This window comes from Leucopleurus acutus (assembly GCF_964270905.1).
Source record: "Leucopleurus acutus genome assembly, chromosome: 7".
Classification (NCBI taxonomy): Eukaryota; Metazoa; Chordata; class Mammalia; order Artiodactyla; family Delphinidae; genus Leucopleurus; species Leucopleurus acutus.
Genome location: NC_139150.1, coordinates 80,608,392 through 80,633,592, shown reverse-complemented (window position 1 = coordinate 80,633,592; position 25,201 = coordinate 80,608,392). Strand labels below are relative to the sequence as shown.

The 25,201-nt window shown below is 38.7% G+C and overlaps 1 protein-coding gene across 2 annotated transcripts in view; it reads left to right on the top strand.

Annotated features, from left to right (window-relative positions):
* The window catches only part of UBAP2 (ubiquitin associated protein 2), a gene marked incomplete at its 3' end in the record, with an annotated part of 125,751 nt that overhangs the window by 60,766 nt on the left and 39,784 nt on the right, over nucleotides 1-25,201 (top strand). For both annotated transcript variants that reach the window (XM_082842553.1, XM_082842554.1), the window contains exons 5-8: nucleotides 2,139-2,292; nucleotides 3,694-3,771; nucleotides 20,346-20,400; nucleotides 21,836-21,939. In XM_082842553.1, coding sequence (XP_082698679.1) covers nucleotides 2,139-2,292; nucleotides 3,694-3,771; nucleotides 20,346-20,400; nucleotides 21,836-21,939 — 391 coding nt within the window. The remainder of the gene's footprint in view (nucleotides 1-2,138; nucleotides 2,293-3,693; nucleotides 3,772-20,345; nucleotides 20,401-21,835; nucleotides 21,940-25,201) is intronic.

Below are 25,201 nucleotides of genomic sequence, written 5' to 3'. Positions count from 1 at the left end.
TCTTCATCTCAATTGTCACCTTTTACCACTCCTTATATCTCTAGACTAACAGAAAACCAGGATTTGCTGGTATCTCTATTTGCTTATGTGTGAATATTCTACAGACACATTTTCATGACAATCTGACAGATATATAAAATAAGAAAAAAAAATTTTTTAAGCTTAATCAAGTTTGAGGAATGCACATGCACACTAAAGCTCCTCCCTTTTATTTTAGGAAGGATGCAGCTAAAGCCACACCAGAGGCAGGTGTCAGCCCTAATCTTTTGATTTCTACATGGAAATTACACAGTATTTCATTTGTATTTTTTCATTGAGCAAACCAGTTCAGAGCAGATTAAAACAAATAATGATTCACCTAAGTGGGGTATAAAGATGAACACATCAAAAAGTGCCTTCCTTATCATTGTTTAGGTTTAATCGAGTTCTCGTTTTTAGGGGTAGGCTTTTTTAGGCACAGGCTGTATTAAAATGAACTACTGTGACAAGCTCAAAACTGAAATGAGTATATTTTTATTTAATAGGAAACAAGCAGAATAAAATTTGTAATTATAAAAATTAATGATAATTGGGAAAATATTTCGTTATTTGAGTATAGCAGTATTTGTGCGTAAAATTCTATGCAAGATTACACTGGTCCAACATGATGAACTACCAAATATGTGAGTTTGTTGGGAAAATATATCATGTTAAGTGAGGAAATAAAATTTTGAAGAGTTTTTGTTTGCTGACACTTGGGCATGTATTTGCTGGGTTTTATAAACTATGGGGGGTGTTCACCTCATTGCTAATGGATGCAGTGTAGAATAGTTCTCCCTTATTTTTAAAATGAACTGAAGGGCTTAACTGCTTTCTTATTAAAAAAAAATCACTGTGAATAAATGAAATATTTCCAAATCATTAATTGGAGGGCGTATTTTCTTTTATATGGTAGAGATAGGCTTGAATACTGTTTTCCTGTTGCCTTTCCTTTAGCTCCCACAGATTCATCACTCCTTTTCTTTGGTGGCTGGGTGAATCTTTTAAGTTTTACATGATCAGCCAGTTCTATCTCAATAAAGACTTTCAACTTCCTCTCCTCATTTGGGACTGAACCTAAAGGAGGTGGTTCTAGGCTGAAAGTTACATAAAGATCTCTTTGGTTACCTCTTTTTTTTTTTTTTTTTTAAATTTATTTATTTATTTATTTTTGGCTGCATTGGGTCTTTGTTGCTGTACGCGGACTCTTCTCTAGTAGCAGCGAGCAGGGCCTACTCTTCGTTGCAGCGCCTGGGCTTCTCATTGCGGTGGCTTCTCGTCGCAGAGCATGGGCTCTAGGAGCATGGACTTCAGTAGTTGTGGCACGCAGGCTCAGTAGTTGTGGCTTACTGACTCTAGAGTACAGTCTCAGTAGTTGTGGCACGTGGGCTTAGTTGCTCCGCGGCATGTGGGATCTTCCAGGACAAGGGCTGGAACATGTGTCTCCTGCATTGGCAGGCAGATTCTTAACCACTGTGCCACCAGGGAAGCCCTTTGGTTACCTCTTGAACCTAGAAGTCACACAGTTGGGGCTAGATCTGGCATGTTGTTTTCTTAAAAGGTGAGAAACTAGCAAATTAGGGCCTGAATACAGACACAAAAGGCATTTGCCTGTTTGGAGATGAGAAGGCTATAGGGAAAATGGAGAGGCAGAGGGGAAGTCCTTTGAAACCCTGGTTTGTTTAGGATTACTCCATGGTCCATCTTTTCTTTCATCCTGTTTGCCTTCTTACCTTGTTGTTGTCTGCAGTAGCCATGGCTACTACTGAGGTAGGTGGGGATGGCATAGAGTGGGAGCTTGGGGAAATAACATTTACTTTATGCTTATCAGCATAGGAAAAGGCTCTGTGGTGGGACAACATATAGTATGTTGTCAGTTCAACTAGTTGCTGTAATCTTTTGTGCTCTCTGTAGCAACAGGAACCTAACAAGAGATTTGCTGTCGTTATCATCAGAGAGTACAGTACGTTTATGGAGAAGAATTAAAATGGTAGGCATGCAAGCTGTAAGGCATGCGTAATTAGGTCTGAAAGATAAATGCGTAATTAGGTCTGAAAGATAAATGATGATTGTCCACACTTTGAGTGGTAACTCTGAATAAATGCTCTTATTTTCGATAGACTTCATGGGAGACTGTAGGAGGGAAGAAGAAGAATTTTGGAAAAGAAAGTTCAGAAAACAAAGAGAATAGAGAGAAGAGAAGTGAGAGAGAAGTGAGCCGTGGACGCGGAAGCAACAACCGGAAAGTAAGAGGTGGCAATCGTGGGAGAGAGTGTAAGTACAGACCTTTCTCCTCACCTTTGGTTTTATGAAAATTTTCATACATGTTGAAAAGCTGACAGAATGATCCAATGAATGCCTATAAATCCACTTTCTCAGTGCAATATTTGTTAGTATACTTAACAGTTAGTAATGAGCTACAACTAAGTAGTTTATTAGAACCCTAAGTGATACAATTTCATATTAGCACTGACCTGGGCTGTAGGTATTTGTGTTGTGTCTTAAGACCGCCTTCTGTTATGAATCAAGTGCATCGTCTAATTTTAAAGAAGGTTTTTTTGTTGGCTGGTAACTAAAGCTGTTTATTCTTCCCCACTTACGGATACTCATGATATATGCAAGGTTTAGATTAAGAGGAAAGTTGTTGAATAGGAAAGGCTTTTCTCAGTTCTCTCCATTTGACTCAGGTTTTGGCATCATTCACCCAAAACAACACCACCTCCTATGCAGACGTACCAAAGTGGCTAAATGATGATAAATATTTAACATGTTCCTTTATAGACTTTTGCTAGTTTATTTATACCACAGATGTTTATTGAGTATCTACAGTGTGGTCGATAGTCTTCAAGTCATACAGCAATGAAGAAAACAGAAATCTTTGCCCTTCTAAAATATCTTTTAAGGGAGGTAGAGTGAGATGTAACAATAAAAAAGAGAAGTAACATTTCATATTGATATTGTAATATTTTAATGGCATTATGTAGAAAATTATGCTCTGGGGAAAAACAAAGGCAGAGAGATGGGAATTATAGGTACGGGTTTGACAAATTTAAAGACAGTGACCAAGGAAGGTCTCACTGACAACTCACATACTTAAGCCATAAAAGAGATGAGGGGAGCAAGCTGTGCCAATATTGTTCATAAAATTTCTGTATTATACAGAGTCATTAATGCCAATATAGAAATAAGGAGAAGAAAAGACTGTGTTGGCATCTTCTGGACAGTAACCTGGAAAAACCTCTCTCTAACAATGATTTCCCCAAGAATTCAGTGTTTCCTTGGTATTGCAGTTTGCTAATCTATGCCTTTCCAGGCTTTGAACTTAACCAATGAGCAGATTTTGTTGTGTATGGTTACATAACAAAGGTTTTTTTTTTTTGGAAGTAAACTTACTTTACAGGAGGGCACGTCAAAACAGAAAATAAAGGTGGTACATCATTTTAATTTCTTTTTGAATTTTCACCTATGAATTAAGCAGGTTGTGCTGTCATTCAGTTTTTTGAGCCACGCTGGTTTGGTTTTTCTTGTTTTCCAAACCCTTTGGTTAAATTTTAACCTTTTTTTAAAAAGCCTTTTTTTGTTGAGGGGTGGAGGGAGTCTTTTTGTCCTTGTCTTTAATAGCTGTAATAGCTGTTAGTTTGATTATGTATAAGGGGTGCTCTTTTTCTTCCTTAGTTAGAGGTGAAGAGAATGGAATTGATTGCAATCAAGGGGACAAGCCTTCAGACCGTGGCAAGAGAGCTCGTGGTAGAGGTAAGACAGAATAAGGCGGACGGAGATGCTTGTGATCGGGAGAAGGAGGCAGGCTGTTCATATACTCAGTACATTAAGCCATGGCAGTGTACTCTGAAAGAATGGTTGATCTGAAATCTTTTGATTCATTTACTGATGCCAATGAATGAAGTGTTTGGATTATGTAGTTTTGAGGAAACCTATTGGTTGTTTTCAAATGAGCTGAGAAAGGCCCTTTCTATGAATAATTTAAAACTTGAAGCTCTGACCAAAAAGTTATTAATTCTCCTATGTTGGACTTTACCCATAGTAAAGTGTTTTACCATATGATGCTTTTTTGTTTGTTTGTTTCTAATGTTTGTTTATGTATTTATTTATTTGGCTGCATTGGGTCTTAGTTGCAGCACACGGGATCTTCGTTCAGGCATGTAGGATCTTTTGTTGTGGCGTGCGGGCTTCTCTCTAGTTGTACTATTTTTTTTTTTTTTTTTTTTTTTTTGCGGTACGCGGGCCTCTCACCGCTGTGGCCCCTCCCGTTGCGGAGCACAGGCTCCGGATGCGTAGGCTCAGCGGCCATGGCTCACGGGCCCAACCGCTCTGCGGCATGTGGGATCTTCCCGGACCAGGGCACGAACCCGTGTCCCCTGCATCGGCAGGCGGACTCTCAACCACTGTGCCACCAGGGAAGACCTTCTTTTTGTTTTTTAAAGGAAATCCTTGGTAACCAACAACTGCTTTTTTTTTTTCTTTTTTTTAAGGTTTAATTTTGGGACTTCCCTGGTGGTGCAGTGGTTAAAAATCCACCTGCCAGTGCAGCGGACACGGGTTCAAGCCCTGGTCCGGGAAGATCCCACATGCCGCAGAGCAGCTAAGCCCATGCGCCCCAACTACTGAGCCTGCGCTCTAGAGCCTGCGAGCTACAACTGCTGAGCCCGAGTGCCAGAGCTACTGAAGCCCGCACTCCTAGAGCCCGTGCTCCGCAACAAGAGAAGCCAGCGCAATGAGAAGCTCACGCACCGCAACGACAAGTAGACCCTGCTCGCTGCAACTAGGGAAAGCCCGCGTTCAGCAACGAAGACCCACAGCAGCCAAATAAATAAAATAGAATAAAATAAATTTATTTTAAAAAGGTTTAATTTTATTTATTTTTGGCTGTGTTGGGTCTTTGTTGCTGCACACAGGCTTTCTCTAGTTGCGATGAGGAGGGGCTACTCTTCGTTGCGGTGTGTGAGCTTCTCATTGGGGTGGCTTCTCTTCTTGTGGAGCATGGGCTCTAGGAGTGCGGGCTTCAGTAGCTGTGGCACCCGGGCTCAGTAGTTGTAGCTCTTTCTGACTTACTTCACTCTGTATGACAGACTCTAGGTCCATCCACCTCACTACAAATAACGCAATTTCGTTTCTTTTTATGGCTGAGTAGTATACCATTGTATATATGTGCCACATCTTCTTTATCCATTCATCTGCTGATGGACACTTAGGTTGCTTCCATGCCCTGGCTATTATAAATAGTGCTACAGTGAACATTGTGGTACATGACTCTTTTTGAATTATGTTTCTCAGGGTGTACTCCCAGTAGTGGAATTGCTGGGTCATATGGTAGTTCTATTTTTAGGTTTTTAAGAAACCTCCATAGTGTTCTCCATAGTGGCTGTATCAACTTACATTCCCACCCACAGTGCAAGAGGGTTCCCTTTTCTCCACACCCTCTCCAGCATTTACTGTTCATAGATTTTTTTGATGATGGCCATTCTGACTGGTGTGAATTGATACCTCATTGTGGTTTTGATTTGCATTTCTCTAATAATTAGTGATGTTGAGCATCCTTTCATGTGTTTGTTGGCAATCTGTATATCTTCTTTGGAGAAATGTCTATTTAGGTCTTACACCCATTTTTTCATTGGGTTGTTTGTTTTTTGGATATTGAGCTGCATGAGCTGCTTGTATATTGGAGATTAATTCTGTCAGCTGCTTCGTTTGCAAATATTTTCTCCCATTCTGAGGGTTGTCTTTTCTTCTTGTTTATGGTTTCCTTTGCTATGCAAAAGCTCTTAAGTTTCATTAGGTTCCATTTGTTTATTTTTGTTTTTATTTCCATTTCTCTAGGAGGTGCGTCAAAAAGGATCTTCTGTGATTTTTGTGATAGAGTGTTGTGCCTGTGTTTTCCTCTAAGAGTTTTATAGTGTCTGGCCTTACATTTAGGTCTTTAATCCATTTTGAGTTTATTTTTGTCTATGGTGTTAGGGAGCATTCTAATTTCATTCTTTTACATGTAGCTGTCCAGTTTTCCCAGCACCACTTATTGAAGAGGCTGTCTTTTCTCCATTGTATATTCTTGCCTGCTTTGTCAAAGATAAGGTGACCACATGTGCGTGGGTTTATCTCTGGGCTTTCTATCCTGTTCCATTGATCTATATTTCCGTTTTTCTGCCAGTACCATACTGTCTTGATTACTGTAGCTTTGTAGTACAGTCTGAAGTCAGGGAGCCTGAATTCTCCATCTCCGTTTTTCTTTCTCAAGATTGCTTTGGCTATTCGGGGTCTTTTGTGTTTCCATACACATTGTGAAATTGTTCGTTCTAGTTCTGTGGAAAAATGCCATTGGTAGCTTGATAGGGATTGTATTGAATCTGTAGATTGCTTTGGGTAGTATAGTCATTTTCACAATGTTGATTCTTCCAATCCAAGAACATGGTATATCTCTCTGTTTGTATCATCTTTAATTTCTTTCATCTTTGTCTTATAGTTTTCTGCATACAGGTCTTTTGTCTCCTTAGGTAGGTTTATTCCCAGGTATTTTATTCTTTTTGTTGCAGTGGTAAATGGGATTGTCTCCTTAATTTCTCTTTCAGATTTTTTGTCATTAGTGTATAGGAACGCAAGACATTTCTGTGTATTAATCTTGTATCCTGCAGCTTTACCAAATTCATTGATTACTCGATTACTCTAGTAGTTTTCTGGTGGCATCTTTAGGATTATCTATGTATAGTATGTCATCTGCAAACAGTGACAGTTTTACTTTTTCTTTTCTAATTTGTATTCTTTTATTTCTTTTTCTTCTCTGATTGCCGTGGCTAGGACTTGCAAAACTATTTTGAATAATAGTGGAGAGTGGACATCCTTGTCTTGTTCCTGATCTTAGAGGAAATGCTTTCAGTTTTTTACGATTGAGAATGATGTTTGCTGTGGGTTTGTCTTATATGGCCTTTATTATGTTGAGGTGGGTACTCTCTATGCCCACTTGCTTGAGAGTTTTTATCATAAATATGGGTGTTGGATTTTGTCAAAAGCTTTTTCTGCGTCCATTGAGATGATCATATGGTTTTTCTTCTTTGGTTTGTTAATATGGTGTATCACATTGATTGATTTGCATATATTGAAGAATCTTTGCATCCCTGGGATAAAATCCCACTTGATCATGGTGTATGATCTTTTTAATGTGTTGTTGGATTCTGTTTGCTAGTATTTTGTTGAGGATTTTTGTATCCGTATTCATCAGTGATATTGGTCTGAAATTTTCTTTTTTTGTAGTATCTTTGGTTTTGGTATCAGGGTGATGTTGGCCTCGTAGAATGAGTTTGGGAATGTTCCTCCCCCTACAGTTTTTGGAAGAGTTTGAGAGGATGGGTGTTAGCTCTTCTCTAAATGTTTGATAGAATTCACCTGTGAAGCCATCTGGTCCTGGACTTTTCTTTGTTGGAAGATTTTTATTCACAATTTCAATTTCATTGCTTGTGATTGGTCTGTTCATATTTTCTAAGAATTTGTCCATTTCTTCCAGGTTGTCCATTTTATTGGCATAGAGTTGCTTGTAGTAGTCTCTTAGGATGCTTTGTATTTCTGCGGTGTCTGTTGTAACTTCTCCTTTTTCTTTTCTAATTTTATTGATTTGAGTCCTCTCCCTCTTTTTCTTGATGAGTCTGGCTAAAGGTTTATCAATTTTGTTTATCTTCTCAAAGAACCAGCTTTTAGTTTTATTGATCTTTGCTGTTGTTTTGTTTGTTTCTATTTCATTTATTTCTGCTCTGATCTTTATGGTTTCTTTCCTTCTACTAACTTTGGGTTTTGTTTGTTCTTCTTTCTCTAGTTCCTTCAGTTGTAAGGTTATATTGTTTGTTTGAGATTTTTCTTGTTTATTGAGGTAGGATTGTATTGCTATGAATTTCCCTCTTAGAACTGCTTGTGCTGCATCCCATAGGTTTTGGATTGTCATGTTTTCATTGTCATTTGTCTCTGGGTAATTTTTTATTTCCTCTTTGATTTCTTAAGTGATATCTTGGTTATTTAGTAACATATTGTTTAGCCTCCATGTGTTTGTGGTTTTTACTTGTTTTTCTCTGTAATTTATTTCTAATCTCATAGCGTTGTGGTCAGAAAAGATGCTTGTTATGATTTCAATTTTCTTAAATTTACCGGGGCTTGATTTGTGACCCAACATGTGATCTATCCTGGAAAATGTGCTGTGGTCACTTGAGAAGAAAGTTAATCTGCTGTTTTCAGATGGAATGTCCTATAAATATCAATTAAATCTATCTGGTTTATTGTGTCATTTAAAGCTTGTGTTTCCTTATTAATTTTCTGTCTGGATGATCTGCCCATTTGTGTAAGTGGGGTGTTAAAGTCCCCCAGTATTATTGTGTTACTGTTGATTTCATCTTTTATGGCTGTTGGCATTTGCCTTATGTATTGAGGTGCTCCTATGTTGGGTTCATATATATTTATAATTGTTATATCTTCTTCTTGGATTGATCCTTTGATCATTATGTAGTGTCTTTCCTTGTCACTTGTAACATTCTTTATTTTAAAGTCTATTTTATCTGATAATTAGTATTGCTACTCTAGCTTTCTTTTTCCATTTGCATGGAATATCGTTTTCCATCCCCTAACTTTCAGTCTGTATGTGTCCCTTGGCCTGAAGTGAGTCTCTTGTAGAGAGCATTTATATGGGCCTTCTTTTTGTATCCATTCAGTGAGCCTGTGTCTTTTGGTTGGAGCATTTAATCCATTCACATTTATGGTAATTATCGACATGTATGTTCCTATTACCATTTTCTTAATTGTTTTGGGTTTGTTTTCTGTAGGTCTTTTTCTTCTCTTGTGTTTTCCACTTAGAGAAGTTCTTTTAGCATTTGTTGTAGAGTTGGTTTGGAGGTGCTGAATTCTCTTAGCTTTTGCTCGTCTGTAAAGCTTTTGATTTCTCCGTCGTATCTGAATGAGGTGCTTGCCGGGTAGAGTAATCTTGGTTGTAGGTTCTTCCCTTTCATCACTTTAAGTATATCGTGACCCTCCCTTCTGCCTTGTAGAGTTTCTGCTGAGAAATCAGCTGTTAACCTTAATGGGAGTTCCCTTGTATGTTATTTGTCATTTTTTCCCTTGTTGCTTTTAATAATTTTTCTTTGTCTTTAATTTTTGTCAATTTAATTACTGTGTGTCTCAGCATGTTTCTCCTTGGGTTTATCCTGCTTGGGACTCTCTGCGCTTCCTGGACTTGGCTGGCTATTTTTTTTACCATGTTAAGGAAGTTTTCTACTCTAATCTCTTCAGATATTTTCTTGGGTCCTGTCTCTCTCTCTTCTCCTGCTGGGACCCCTATAATGCAAATGTTAGTGCGTTTAATGTTGTCCCAGAGGTCTTTTAGGCTGTCTTCATTTTTTTCATTCTTTTTTCTTTATTCTGTTCCGCGGCAGTGAATTCCACCATTCTATCTCCGAGGTCATGTATCTGTTCTTCTGCCTCAGTTATTCTGTTGTTTCCTTCTAGTGTATTTTTCATTTCAGTCATTTTATTGTTCATCTCTGTTTGTTTGTTCTTTAATTCTTCTAGGTCTTTGTTAAACATTTCTTGCATCTTCTCGATCTTTCCCTCCATTCTTTTTCCAAGGTCCTGGATCATCTTAACTATCATTGTTCTGAAATCTTTTTCTGGAAGGTTGCCTATCTCCACTTCATTTAGTTGTTTTTCTGGGGTTTTATGTTGTTCCTTCATCTGGTAACAAAGTCCTGTGCCTTTTCATTTTGTCTGTCTTTCTGTGAATGTGGTTTTTGTTCCACAGGTTGCAGTATTGTAGTTCTTCTTGCCTCTGGTGGATGAGGCTATCTAAGAGGCTTGTGCAAGCTTCCTCATGGGAGGGACTGGTGTTGAGTAGACCTGGGTGTTGCTCTGGTGGACAGAGCTCAGTAAAATTTTAATCCACTTGTCTGCTGATGTGTGGGGCTGAGTTCCCTCCCTGTTGGTTGTTTGGCCTGAGGTGACCCAGCACTGGAGACTCTGGGAGGGCTCATGCCAAGGAGTATTTCCGAGAACTTCTGCTGCCAGTGTCCTTGTCCTCACAGTGAGCCACAGCCACCCCCTGCCTCTGCAAGAGACCCTCCAACAGTAGCAGGTAGGTCTGCTTCAGTCTCCTATGGGGTCACTGCTCCTTCCCCTGGGTCCTGATGTGCACACTACTTCGTGTGTGCGCTCCAAGAGTGGAGTCTCTTTTTACCCCAGTTCTGTCAAAGTCCTGCAATCAAATCCCAGTAGCCTTCAAAGTCTGATTCTCTAGGAATTCCTCCTCCCATTGCCCGACCCCCAGGTTGGGAAGCCTGACGTGGGGCTCAGAACCTTTAGTCCAGTGGGTGGACTTCTATGGTATAAGTGTTCTCCAGTTAGTGATTATGGGATTTGATTTTATTGTGATTGCACCCCTCCTACTGTCTCATTGCGGCTTCTCCTTTGTCTTTGGATATGGGGTATCTTTTTTGGTGAGTTGCAGTGTTTTCCTGTTGATGATTGTTTAGCAGTTAGTTGGGATTCCCGTGCTCTCGCAAGAGGGAGTGAGCACATGTCCTTCCACTCCACCATCTTGAATCAGTCTTGGTCCTTTTTTTTTTTTAAATCCACTATATATATAGTAGTGTATATATGTTAATCACACCCCCTCCACCTCCTTATGTTTCCTTTTTTTTTTTTTTTTTTTTTTTTGGCGATACACAGGCCTCTCCCTGTTGTGGCCTCTCCCGTTGCAGAGCACAGGCTCAGCGGCCATGGCTTACAGGCCTCACCGCTCCACAGCGTGTGGGATCTTCCCAGACCGGGGCACAAACCCGTGTCCTCTGCATCGGCAGGTAGACTCTCAACCACTGCGCCACCATGGAAGCCCTACTTTTTTTTTTTTTTTTAAAGAATTTTTTGATGTGAACCAGTTTTAAAGTCTTTATTGAATTTGTTACACTGTTGTTTCTGTTTTATGTTTTGGTTTTTTGGCCGTGAGGCATGTGGGGTCTTAGTTCCCTGACCCGGGATTGAACCCTCACTCCCTGCATTGGAAGGTGAAGTCTTAGCCACTGGACCTTCAGTGGAAGTCCCCTTATGTTTACTTTTTTTATTTTAATTTATTTTTGACTGCATTGGGTTTTTGTTCCTGCTTGCACAGCATTTCTCTAGTTGTGGCCAGCGGGGGCTACTCTTCGTTGCGGTGTGCGGCTTCTCATTGCGGTGGCTTCTCTTGTTGCAGAGCATGGGCTCTAGGCGTGCGGGCTTCAGCAGTTGTGGCATGCAGGCTTAGTAGTTGTGGCTTGCAGGCTCTAGAGCGCAGGCTTAGTAGTTGTGGCGTGTGGGCTTAGTTGCTCTGCGGCATGTGGGATCTTCCTGGACCAGAGCGTGAACCCACGTCCCCTGCATTGGCAGGCGGATTCTTAACCACTGCGCCACCAGGGAAGCCCCCTTATGTTTACTTTTAAGGAAGGTTGTAAAGTAGTGGGTAAGGGACTCAGGTTGACTTTTTTTTTTTTTTTTTGGCTGTGTTGCGTGGCTTGTGGGATCTTAGTTCCTGGACTAGGGATTGAACCCCAAGCCCTGGCAGTCAAAGCGCCAAGTCCTAACCAGTGGACTGCTGGGGAATTCCCAGATTGACTGTTTATAAACCCAGTTAGATGTTAAAAAAAAAATCAGTCCACCCTCTTCCACATATATGTAAACTCTAGTGAGGTGTAATTTTTATATTATTAGCTGATATTTAAACATGTTTAAACAAGCTGTTCAAGAGTAGTGGTCTGTGTCTAGGGATTTCTTAGAATCATTATCCCAAGTTCAACACAGGGCAAGAAGAGAGAAAACATTCAGTACCCAGTATGCACAAAAACAGTTATTTTGCTTGGTGAATATTAGTGAAGTACAGTTTGATAATAAGTGAATAGTGGTGCAAGACAAATAATTTGTCCCTTTCATAATTAAAAGATGTGTCCTTTGTTTTATGTGTTTAATATGTCCCTTTCCAGAAGTTTGGTTGTAAGTTATTTAATGTCTTAATCTACTCTCTCATGGTGTGTTGAATTAACCTTAAAACTGTTGATTGTACTATCCCTTTCCAGTTATTTGTGATCTGTTGGGTAGTATGCAGATTTTAAAATGCATCCTTAAAAAACAAGTACATGGTTTAAAGTGTGTACTTTAAAAATGATTCTTTGAGGTCTCCATTGCCTTTATTCTTTAATTTTGACCATACTTGTGGGCAGCTGTTGCTGACTTCATGTTGGCTCTCCCTCAGAACAGTAATCTATGTTCATGATAAAATTAGCTAAAATGTTAAGCTGCTAAAATTTTAATAAATCACCCCTTTCCTCTTTAATTTTTGCCTTATCTACACATTGTTAGCATAAAGAGTATTATGAAACAGCATGGATTTAATATGCTAATGTACATTTTTTTTGTAATTTATGTTAAGAATTTGGTAATCTCTGTATTAAATAAAAAATCATATATATAAAATGGGAGTATATTTTACTCCCATTTCATGGAAAGTATAAACTGTAGCAAATGAAATAAAATTAAGTTCCATTTGTACACCTAGTTTTTCTGTACCTTTCCCTGAATGTTTTCTCTGTATTGGGAGGAGCAAGAATCAGTGTGACACTTGTAACAGATCATTTTTCTATGATTCATTTAAAGTTTGTGGAAAGGTAGCTTGTGAGTTGTGTGTTTTTGTGAGAAAACAGCCTCTTCAGAAGAGGAGAATAACAGCTGTGCTAGGCTATCGTTAGTGTTCTGGGCTTTGCTTTTTGGAAAGTAAGCCTAGTAGTTGGTGTGAAAACCTTTGGAAATTTATAAATGTTGACTATTCATAGATACTTGGCCATGAAATAATACTGTGTTTTGTGTACAAAATGTGGAATTTAATTGATATTTATAAAGTATCTAATCCTGAGTTTAGATTGAAGACCATGTTAATAATCTGTGAGATTGGGAGTATTCTTTTTTTTTTTTATTGGAGCATGGTCTGTTAACAATGTTGTATTAGTTTCAGGTATACAGCAAGGTGATTCAATTATACATATACATGTATGTATTCTTTTTTTTTTTTTTTTTTCTTTTTTGCGGTACGCGGGCCTCTCACTACCGCAGCCTCTCCCGCTGCGGAGCACAGGCTCCAGAGGCGCAGGCTCAGCGGCCATGGCCCACGGGCCCAGCCTTTCCGCGGCATGTGGGATCCTCCCGGACCGGGGCACCAAACCCACGTCCCCTGCATCGGCAGGCAGACTCCCAACCACTGTGCCACTAGGGAAGCCCATGTATCTATCCTTTTTCAAATTGTTTTCCCATTTAGGTTATTACTGCATATTGAGCAAAGTTCCCTGTGCTATACAGTAGATCCTTGTTGGTTATCTATTTTAAATATAGTAGTGTGTACATGCCAATCTCAAACTCAGATTGGGAGTATTCTTGATAAAGTTCTTCATCATGTGCCATGTTAGTTAGTAAAAAAATAATATAATTCTGTGTTCCAGGATGAAACTACTTGGCTTTTGTGTAAGAAGTTACAATATAATCAAGCCACTCAGCTAACTTTTTTTTTTTTGATTTTTATTTTTGGCTGCGTTGGGTCTTCATTGCTGCACGTGGGCTTTCTCTAGTTGCGGCAAATGGGGGCTACTCTTCGTTGTGGTGCACGGGCTTCTCATTGTGGTGGCTTCTCTTGTTGCGGAGCATGGGCTCTAGGCGCGCAGGCTTCAATAGTTGTGGCACACAGGTGCAGTAGTTGTGGCTCACAGGCTCTAGAGCACAGGCTCAGTAGTTGGGGCACATGGGCTTAGTTGCTCCATGGCATGTGGGATCTTCCTGGACCAGGGCTCAAACCCGTGTCCTCTGCATTGGCAGGTGGATTCTTAACCACTGCGCCACCAGGGAAACTAATTTATGAATATGGCCTATATAATATAACTGAAAGGTTAATTGTTGAGCACCTACTGGGTGCTGACACTCTAGTTTTAATTCTTGAATTTTCTATAATGTCTTCTTGGGTCCTGGTACAAAAAGTATTTTACAAAATGCAGTGCTCTAAAATAAGTTGCTGAACAACTAGGTTATTTCCTGTAATTGAATAGTAATATTATTATTATGCCTCTAAATATGAGTCCATGAAAAAAAATCCATGTTTATGACATTGGGGTTACATATCAGTCTTTAATGCAACAACTGATACTTAGGTACCTATTATATTGTTGAAGATACTGCTGTGCATAAGACATGGTTCCTCACATCCTTAGTGGGGAAGGAGGAGAGACAATCAAGTAAAAGCACTGTTCGACTTACTTAAGAAAATGATTGGTGACGTGATCAACTGCCAATAGGGTTTCCTTTAGATGGACCTAGGGAGGTCTCTGAGGAGATGGGATTTAAAGTGAGGAGGAAGAAAGCCATGTGAAAATCTGGGTAGGAACATTCTGTGTAGAAGGATCAGCTTAGCTAGTGCAAACATGAAGAACAACTTAGATTTTTCACAGAATAAAATGTATTCACTGGAATATAAAATATACATATGTGTTTAGGGTGCGGTTTTAACATTTTACTTTGAAATAAAAAAGCACAGCAGAATTTTGCATAGTGTTTACCCAGAGTCCCCAAGCTTTAATATTTTGCTACATTTGCTATATTTCCTCTCTGTATGTACATATTAGTTTTTTTCTGAAACCCTTGTGTGTTCATTTCAAACATAATGCCATTTTACCCCTTAATATTTTAGTGTGTAACTCTTATGAAAAAATATATTGTCTTAAAGAGCTACCTTAAAATGATAAAATCACGAAATTGCCATCGATACAATGTATAGGCCTTATTCAAAAATTTCCAGTTATCCTGCTAATGTTTTTTATAACAAAAAGCAAATATTCTGGTCCAGGATCCAGTCTGGGATCACACACAGTATTTAGTTCCCATGTCTGTGTAGTGTCTTTCAATCTAGAACAGTTTATCAATCTGGAATAGTCTTTCTTTGTCTTTCATGCCCTTGACACTTTGGAAGTATCTCTTTTGTAGAATGTCCTTGATTAGCAAACTGAGAAGTTTCCTCATGATTAGATTCATGTTACCAGTTTTTGGCCGGAATGCCACAGAATGATATAGCTGTACCTCGTGTTAGAGGGTACATGATGCAGATTTATCCCATTGCTAGTGATGTTACCTTTGATTACTTAAGGAAAGTGGTTTCTGCTAAGTTTCTCCTTTGTAAAGTTACTCCCTCATTCTTTGTAATTAATACATATTTTGGGGGGGGAGTGCTCTGAGACTGTGTAAATAACCGTTTTCCTATCAGACTTTTATTCACTGGTATTAGAATCCATTAATTCTTTCCTGAAATAATTATTGTGACACATTTATAATCAGACTTATTTGCTAAGGAAAAGCTAATATATGAGATATGAGGATAAGACTCGAAATAAGATCTCTTTCTCACTGAGTCCCTGCGGCATTTGCTGTTGTCATTTGACTGACTCATTTACGCTACTTTGCGATTGGGGAAGATGTATTCCTATCTCTGTAGATAAACCCTGACCCAGGGACAAAGAGGCACAACTTGCCTGAGTCCTAAGTCTCTGAGCCACAAGACCCAGAGTGCCCTGTTCTCTTTGTGGGCTGAACAGGTCTCTGGGCAGGTGGGCAGCTTGTGGTCAACACAGCAACCATCTTGATCATTGAACTAGCCCTGAAAATCTGGGAACTTTTGTCTGTACAAAAAACTTTAGAACTACTTAGTATCTTAAAGATCATGACCCAGAGTGTACAGTGATAAATTCAAGAGCCCACAGTTTCTGGTGCATTTGCTGTTCTCAAAGCCCTGCTTACAGTCTCCTGGGGGTGAAGGAAAGGGATTGCTTTCTATCTTCTTATTTTTCTTTAGGTTGCACATGTTCAGCCCCAGGGGGGATATCTGTTCTTTAGATTTGCCTTCTCCACTAGAGGTGGTTAGCTGTTCTCTGTGTTTTGGCTTTTTTCAAGGGAAATGGGCAACTTTTCTACTCTGGCTCTCAGTGTTAGACATAAATATTAAACAATTAAAAACTTGAGCAATTATTCAACATAGATGTAGTGCAGAGTCACTAGATAGACCTCTATGAGTAAAGGTTTAGCATTTATCATAACATTGGTTTATTCTTTATGATAATTTACTTTAATGTTGTTTTTCTCAATTATAAGAACCCAGGTCTCTCTTCCGAGCTGTTAGGTGAAAACAGCTATTTGTACCAGATAACAGTATAGGAAAATGTATATACACAGATAACAATGTTACTGGTAGTGTAACTAGCCAGGTGAATAGGAAAGAACAATTTTGTTAGCTTGCTAAAATGTACATGAAGATGGATTTGATTTTTTAAAATCTACTTAAGATAGTTGGCTTGTTTGTGTTTCATACTTGGGTGCGGCTACTGCTCTCTGGAGACATGGAGCTATTTAGTTGATACTGACTTCTTCCAGGGGACTTCCAGGATTTCTTGAATTTTTGGCCTGAGGATATGTTTTTCTTTTATAAATTCCTTTCTTCTCTTTCATGTACATCTTGCTTTCTGGCTCAAGTATTAGATAATTGTTTAATGATTTTTTAGCAGAATCCTTTTTAAAAAATTGCCCCTATTTTCTTAATACTTAACCACTGTTAAATATTCCTTTTGTCACACAGTTTGCCACTGAATGGGTGCACATGAATGCACTTAATCAAGAGCAGTTGTGTTGTTTCTCTGTTTTCTTCACTGGTAACAGTGTTTATTATCGCCCTCTAAAATTTCTTGAGATGTAATTTACATACTGTACAATTCACCCATTTACATTGCATAATTCAGTGGTTTTTAGTATATTTTTAGAATTATGCAGCCATCACCATAATCAATTTCAGAACATTTTCATCACCTCAAAAAGAATATCCCATACCCTTTAAGTATCAATTTCCAATTCCTTCATCACCTCCCCCTCCCCCCGCCATCCCAGCAGTAAACAACTGGTAATCTACTTCCTGTGTTTATAGATTCTCCTGTTCTGGACATATGGTATGTAAATGGAATCTATCAATATGTGCTCTTTTGTGACTGGCTTCTTTGACCTAGCTTAATGTTTTAAAGATTCATTTGTTCTATCACATATTAGCACAATGTTGTAGCATGTATAAGTACTTCATTTCTTTTTATAGCCAAATAATATTCCATTGTATGGACATACTAAAGTTTGTTTGCTTTTTTTTTTTTTTTTTTTTTTTTACAGTTAAGTGTTTTATGTCCTGTGAATCCGTTTTCTTACATGATGACTCTCCTCCCCCCACCCTACCACCTCTCTTAACTGTAAGGAGTCTTGCCAAAACTTGGTCATTGAAAGCTTTCTTCTTAGAGTTAAGTTTGTTTTTTTTTTAAACCCAAGTTTCCAACCTTCTTTTAGACTTACCTGAAGTCTTACCTTTGCCTTTCGACAGTGTTAAAATAGATAGTAGCCACTAATATGCATTATTAGAATTCTTCCACTTTTTAGGACATTTCCCTCTATTCCCCTGTCTCTGGGGATAGGGTAGATTTTTGTTAAGACCGTATCTTTTTTGTTTGTTTTTTTTTTTTGCGATACACGGGCCTCTCACTGTTGTGGCCTCTCTCGTTGCAGAGCACAGGCTCCAGACATGCAGGCTCAGCGGCCATGGCTCATGGGCACAGCCGCTCCACGGCATGTGGGGTCTTCCCGGACTGGGGCACGAACCCGTGTCCCCTGCATCGGCAGGTGGACTCTCAACCACTGCGCCACCAGGGAAGCCCCAAGACCGTATCTTTTAATAGTTTAACTTGAACTACTGGATAAGTTAACTGTACATGATTAAATATACATTTAGTTATACTAGCATGGCTAACATATCCCTTGGCAACCACCTTTTTCTGAATTTGAGTACTCTTACATACCTCATATAAGTGGAATCATGAAATATTTGTCCTTTTGTGACTGGCTTGTTTCACTTAGCAAAATGTCCTCAAGGTTCATCCACATTGTAGCATTTGTCAGAATTTCCTTCCGTTTTTTCCTTTTTTTATAATTTATTTATTTTATTTTTGGCTGCATTGGGTCTTTGTTGCTGCGTGCAGGCTTTTCTCTGGTTGTGGCGAGCGGGGACTACTCTTTGTTGTGGTGTGTGGGCTTCTCATTGTGGTGGCTTCTCTTATTGCGAAGCACAGGCTCTAGGCGCACGGGCTTCAGTAGTTGTGGCATGCAGACTCAGTAGCTGTGGCTCGCAGGCTCAGTAGTTGTGGCGCATGGGCTTAGTTGCTCTGCAGCACGTGGGATCTTCCCGGACCAGGGCTCGAACCCGTGTCCCCTGCATTGGCAGGCAGATTCTTAACCACTGTGCCACCAGGGAAACCCCTTCCTTCCTTTTTAAGGCTGAATAATATTACATTGTATGTATATACCACATTCATTCATCAGTGGACACTTAGGTTGATTCTACCTTTTGGCTATTATGAGTGAGGCTGCTATGAACGTGAACATGGGTGTACAAGTATCTCTTCAAGACCCTATTTTCAAATTCTCTTGGATACGTATACCCACAAGTGGAATTGCAGGATCATATAATTCTTTTTTTTTCTTAAAAAATTTTTTTTAAATTTTATATTGGACTACAGTTGATTTATAATGTTGTGTTAGTTTCAGGTGTACAGCAAAGTGCTTCAGTTATACCTATACATGTATCTATTCTTTTCAAATTCTTTCCCATTTAGGTTATTGCAGAATATTGAGCAGAGTTCTCTGTGCTATAAGGATCATATAGTTCTGTTTTTTTTTTTTTTTTTTTGCTGTACGCGGGCCTCTCACTGTTGTGGCCTCTCCCGTTGCGAAGCACAGGCTCTGGACGCGCAGGCTCAGCGGCCATGGCTCAGGGGCCCAGCCGCTCCGCAGCATGTGGGATCTTCCCGGACCGGGGCACGAACCTGTGTCCCCTGCATCGGCAGGCGGACTCTCAACCACCGCGCCACCAGGGAAGCCCAGTTCTGTTTTTAATTTTGGGGGGAATTGCCATAACTGTTTTCCACAGTGGCTACGCTATTGTACATTCCCATGAAACAGTGTACAAAGGCTTCAGTTTCTATACATCTTTGCCAACACTTATTTTCTCTTCTCTCTCTCTCTTTCTCTGTTTCTCACTCGTAGCCATTGTAATGGGTGCCACATTGCCCTAATGATTAGTGATGTTGAGAATATTTTCATCTGCTCATTGACCATTTTTATATTATATTTGGAGAGATGTCTATTCAAGTCCCTTGCCCATTTTTTAATCTGGTTGTTTGTTTTGTTAGAGAGTTGTAGAATTTCGTTATGTATTCTCAGTGTTACTCCCTTATCAAATGTAGAATGTGTAAATATTCTTTGGGTTTTCTTTTTAGTCTCTTCATGCCTTTTGATACACCAGTTTAAAGTCTAATTTTTTCCTTTTCTTGCCTGAGTCTTTGGTGTCATATCCAAGAAATCATTACCAAATTCAGTGTCATGAAGCTTTTGTTCTATATTTTCTTCTAAGGGCTATATAGTTTTAGCTCTTGTGTTTAGGTCTTTAATCCACAATTTAGGATTCGATTAAGAAAAACTGGAGAGTCACTGAATAGAACTATTTCTTCTTGCTTGCTCGCTCTCTTGTTTGCTGCCCTTTTGGTCATCGGTCAGAATCTTAGTATTAAAAATGGTATGTAATAACACCATCAGGGGCTTCCCTAGTGGTGCAGTGGTTAAGAATCCGCCTGCCAATGCAGGGGACGTGGGTTCGATCCCTGGTCCGGGAAGATCCCACATGTCACAGAGCAGCTAAGCCCATGCGCCACAACTACTGAGCCTGTGCTCTAGAGCCTGCGAGCCACAACTACTGAGCCCGCGTACTGCAACTACTGAAGCCCACACCTAGAGCCCATGCTCTGCAACAAGAGAAGCCACTGCGATGAGAAGCCCACGCACCGCAATGAAGAGTAGCCCCTGCTCGCCGCAACTAGAGAAAGCCCGCGGCCAGCAATGTAGACCCAATGCAGCCAAAAATAAATTATATATATATATATATATATATATATATATATATATAAAACCTGCCCGTGTTAAGCTGCTAAATATGACAAGTGTTGTACAAGCAGAATTAAATTCTTTTCTATCCTTTGAGATCAATAACTGTAGATATTTGTGTCATTAGGGACCAGCAGATTGGGTGCACTGGTTGGGAATGTTGGTGCTGTTAGGAACAATGACAGTAATGTTTGGGTAGGTGTGTAAGGGATGAAGTTGGTAGAATTATAGTTGTGTAGGACATAAGTATTATTTTTACACTATATTTTCTTTAAAAGCGTTTGGACGTGGCAGAGGGAGAGGGGCAGGAAGATTCTCAACACAAGGCATGGGGTAAGTCTTAGCCATCCTATTTTTGAAGTAATTACCTTCTGTAGTTTAAAGAGACAATACTGAAAAAGCAAAATAACACAAATAAAATTGTATTGCAGTAGGCCTTAGAGCAGTTTTCTAGCCTTGGCTTTATCGACATTTTGGATTGGATAATAGTTTGTTGAGGTGGTGGGGTTCCCTTTACATTGTAGGATGTTTAGCAACATCCCTGGCCTCTCCCTACTAGATGCCAGTAGCACCCCTCCTCAAGTTGTGACAGTCAAAAATGTCTCCAGACATCGCCAAATGTTCCCTGGGAGGGAGGTGCACAGCCACCCCAGTTGAAAACCATTGCTTAAGAGAGTTATGTTGGTAAATCCAGCAATTATCTTTGAATGGTAAGTAAATGAAATGTTTTTGTTTTGTTTTTTATGAAAAGCAATCATTTTTATCTTGAATTGTGAAGGATGAGTATATTGTTATTAAATAGATGGTATAATCAGTTATTTATTCATTATTTCTGGTTCTCTTACTTTTTGCTGTTATCCAAAACATTAGCTCCCCCCCGATCTTTATAAAAAGTTTTTAAGCTTCTTATAGAGGCCATAAGTAGATGACAGTCAAGAAAGGAAAAGTCCTTTGTTTCTCCATATCTCCAGGGCAGCACTGTTGGGGGTCACTGCCTTCAGGTGGTGACTCCTGCCATCTCTGTTTTCTGCCTGAGCTCCCTGTGGACAAAGGAAGGATGAAAACACAGGGAGCAAACTGGCCGGAACATATGAACGTATGTGCCCAACCCAGTAGCTTTAAACGATTTTGTGGATTTTGCTGTCTACTTTAAAAAATACTCTTGTGGTTCTTTTTGTCAGTGACACCCCAATAATGCTGAAAAAAAATTTTTTTAATTCTGTTGTGAAAATTTTGGCAGTGCTATTTAATTTGGCTCTAGTTAGACATCTGAATCATGGGTATTGAGGATTTTAATTTAAAAAGAGGCACTGAACAAAATGTTTTCTTTTTATTTACATCCATCTAAACAAAAAGAATCATATACTTCTACTGTAAAAGGTTCAAATCCAAAATTGGATTCTGACTTTGGAAGAAAAGACCTATTGCCTATTTAAGTCTAGGCTTAGTTGGGAGGGGGTGGGTGGGTTTTTCATTAGAGCCATTACCCTGCCTAGAACTATTATAGGTCTCCACACTTGCTTTAGGATGCAGAGGACAACAACTTAGGGAAGTAGGAGCATCATACAAGAGTGTATGGAAGGTTCTAGGCAACCTCTGCTTTTCAGAAGATCTGCATTCCGATGGCAAGAAGAGTTGGCTATAATCAAATAGGAGAAGGAGGGTGAAGTTTCTTATAGTGGTTCTTAGAAGGGACAGGGCTTGTTTCGGGGAAGATGATGTACAGTTAATTTTGTGATTTGCCTTTATTCTTTATTTCAAACCCAAGGACATTTAACCCTGCGGACTATTCAGATTCTCCATCTATAGATGGGTGTGGGACAAAACCAGTAGGTTGGGAAGCTGCTCAGAATGGTGCAGATGAGGGAACTGGTAAGTGTCTATTCTCACCAGAGATGTATTTTAATTGTTTGAGCTCTTAACGTACAAAGATGACATCAAAGTGTGCTGGTGGAGAAGAATGAAAAACAGGCAGCTGTCCTACCTCTGAGACTACTCTTAGCTGATTCTTACCTCCAAAGTTTCTCACTTATAAATCTCATTGACGATAAAGTATGTGGTTTACCCCTTTTGCACTCTGAAGAAGAGGCTGTAATAAATCTGTGTAAGGTAGTACAAACCCACACTCAAATCTCAGTGTCAGGGATATATAGAATTTCTTAGTGCAAGACTTGAAACAAAGTATTTACCATTCATAATGGTGAACACAAATTTGGCCAGATAAAGAGGTAGATGATGATAGATGGGTTTAGGGCAACAGTTGCTATTGCAGATTTTTCTGTGTCCTGCAGTTTTAAGATTATTTCTTTACTGAAATTCACAGATAAATACTTGTTAATTGGCTTATTTATTTAATAAAGCTCTTTTGAAGATTTTTTCCTGATAATATATATTAACTGTTGTGATTATATTTATAAAAACATAATTTGACACTTCGTGAATTATAACCCAAAATATAAAAGTATAGCTCAATAATTAGCTAAAAAAGACAGTTGCCACCATCACAGAAGCACAGCGAACTAGAAATCAAATATACTATCAAGAGGACCAACGAAAGTTATAAAAACGGTAATTTGAAAAGACTAGTATCAATAGAATTGATAAGTTTATTGTGAGACTTATCAAGGGAAACAGAAGAAACATATAATTCGTTGTAGGAATGAGAAAAGGAATATTGATATTAATTATCTTTATAATCTATTATAATTAATATTATAGCTATTAAAAATCATCAGAAGATACTTTGTCAATAAATTTTTTGCTAACATTTGCAATTACAGATTAATCTCATTCTTCAAAACAGCTGTAAAAATTTTAAGTCACAATATTGGAAATCAATTCAGTAGACTAGAAAAAGGCTAATGTATCATGGCCATGTTAAGTTTATACTTGATATTCAAGTTTAACATTTAAAAAAATCAGACGACTCCTAGATATATACCCAAGAGAATGGAAGATACAGGTTCACATAAAAGCCAAATGTCCTTTAGTGGCTGAATGTGTAAGAAAAATTATCCAGGTTAGTCAGATACATAGAAACAGAAGTAGACTGGTGGCTGTTGGGGGCTGGGAATGTTTAGGAGAAATGGGGAGTGGCTAGGAACGGGTGCCAGATTTTTTTGGAGCAATGAAAATATTCTGGAATAGGTAGTTGTGATTGTTGTACACCTTGTGAATATACTGAAAACCAATCAGTTCTTTGCCTTAAAAGTGTGGATTTTATGTTATGTGAGTTATATCTCAATTAAAAAAAGGATGATTATTCACCCCTTTAACAGAATAAAGGAGAAACTCCATATCATTTTAATAAGGAAAAGCATTTGACAAAACCCAACATTCATTCCCGATTTCTACAAAAGTCACAGCAGACCTCAAAATTAATAGTGATGTGTAGAATATTTTTCTTTTGTAACAAGATCAAGGGGCTTACTCTCACTACTCTTACCCTCTTACCTTTTTTTTTTTTTAAATAAAGGCAAAAAATTTAGTTGAACTGAAGAGAAACAGGAGGATTACTCTCATTATTTCTATTCACCCCTGTACCAGAGGTCATAAACACTGAAACAAAGATTGAAAAAGAAAAGAAGGGTTGGAAAGGGAGGAAAAAACCTGTCATTTCTGGCAATGACATAAAAGAATCTATAGATAAATTAATGAAATTAATTAGGAAGCTTTAAACAGTGCAGATAGTTGACAGGTGATATTTCTATAAACCATCAACAAAGAGAAAATGGAAAAAAAATTAGTGGCCTCAAAAAATATCAGATGCTTATGAAGAAGTCTAATGATGTGCAAGATAAGACTTCTAAATGAAAATATAAATTATAAAATCTTACAGTAAAATGTAAAATTGAGTGTTTGAAGAAGCATTAATAAACAGAAGGATATACCATTTATAGTAGTACAAAAACATGAAGCACTTAGGTATAAATCTGACAAAATATGTGCAAGATTTATATGTTGAAAATTATGCAACACGATGATAAATATCAAAGATGACCCAAAAAGGGGGCAAGATACTCAGTGTTTATGCATTGGAAGATTCAATATTATTGACATGTTGTTTCTCCCCAAATTGATACACAGGTTCAGTACAAGTTCATTCAAAATCCTAACAAATTTTTTGTGTGTCAGTAACTTGATTCTAAAATTTTTATGGAAAAGTATAGGTCTGAACATAGCCCAAACAGTTTTGAAAACTAACAGTGTTCAAAGATTCACACTCCTTGATTTCAAGAAGTTACCCTAAAGGTACAGTAGTCAAGACTGTGGAGTTGGCAAAAGCACAGAGACAGATCAATTATATAATAGCAAATCTAGAAATAAACCCACAGACACAATTGGTTTTGGACAAAGGTTCCAAGGCAATTCAATGGTATACATCATACTGTATATAAAAAATAACCACAATTGGATAATAGCTCTACATGTGAAACCTGAAAGCACAACTTCTAAAGAAAATACAGGGCAAATCTTAGCCACCTTGGATTAAGCAAAAATTTCTTACGTAGGGCATAATAAATATGAGTCTAAAAGAAAAACATGGTTCTTCAGAAGAGAATAAAGAGAATGAAGGAGCAAGGCATAGTTTAGGAGGAAATATTTATTTAAAACCTCTATTTGAAAAGGGACTTGTATACAGAATGGGTAAAGAATTATCACAACTCGTTGAGAAGAAAACAAACAACCTAGTAAAATGAGCAATTAAAAATGAACAAAAAATGAAAAGTTGTGGAAATGGATGGTGATACTGGTTATATCACATTGTGAATTACTCAATGCCAGTGAACTGTACACTTAAAAAGTTTAGCATCGGGCTTCCCTGGTGGCGCAGTGGTTGAGAGTCCGCCTGCCGATGCAGGGGGCACAGGTTCATGCCCTGGTCTGGGAAGATCCCACATGCCGTGGAGCGGCTAGGCCCATGAGCCATGGCCACTGAGCCTGTGCGTCCAGAGCCTTTGCTCCGCAACAGCAGAGGCCACAACAGTGAGAGGCCCGCGTACGACAAAAAAAAAAAAAAAAAAGGTTAGCATGGTAAATTTTATTTACCACATAAACATTATTTTACCACAATACAAACTTGACATAGAACGGTATACGCATTCTGTATCTGTGTCAGTTTTTTTGCTATAAT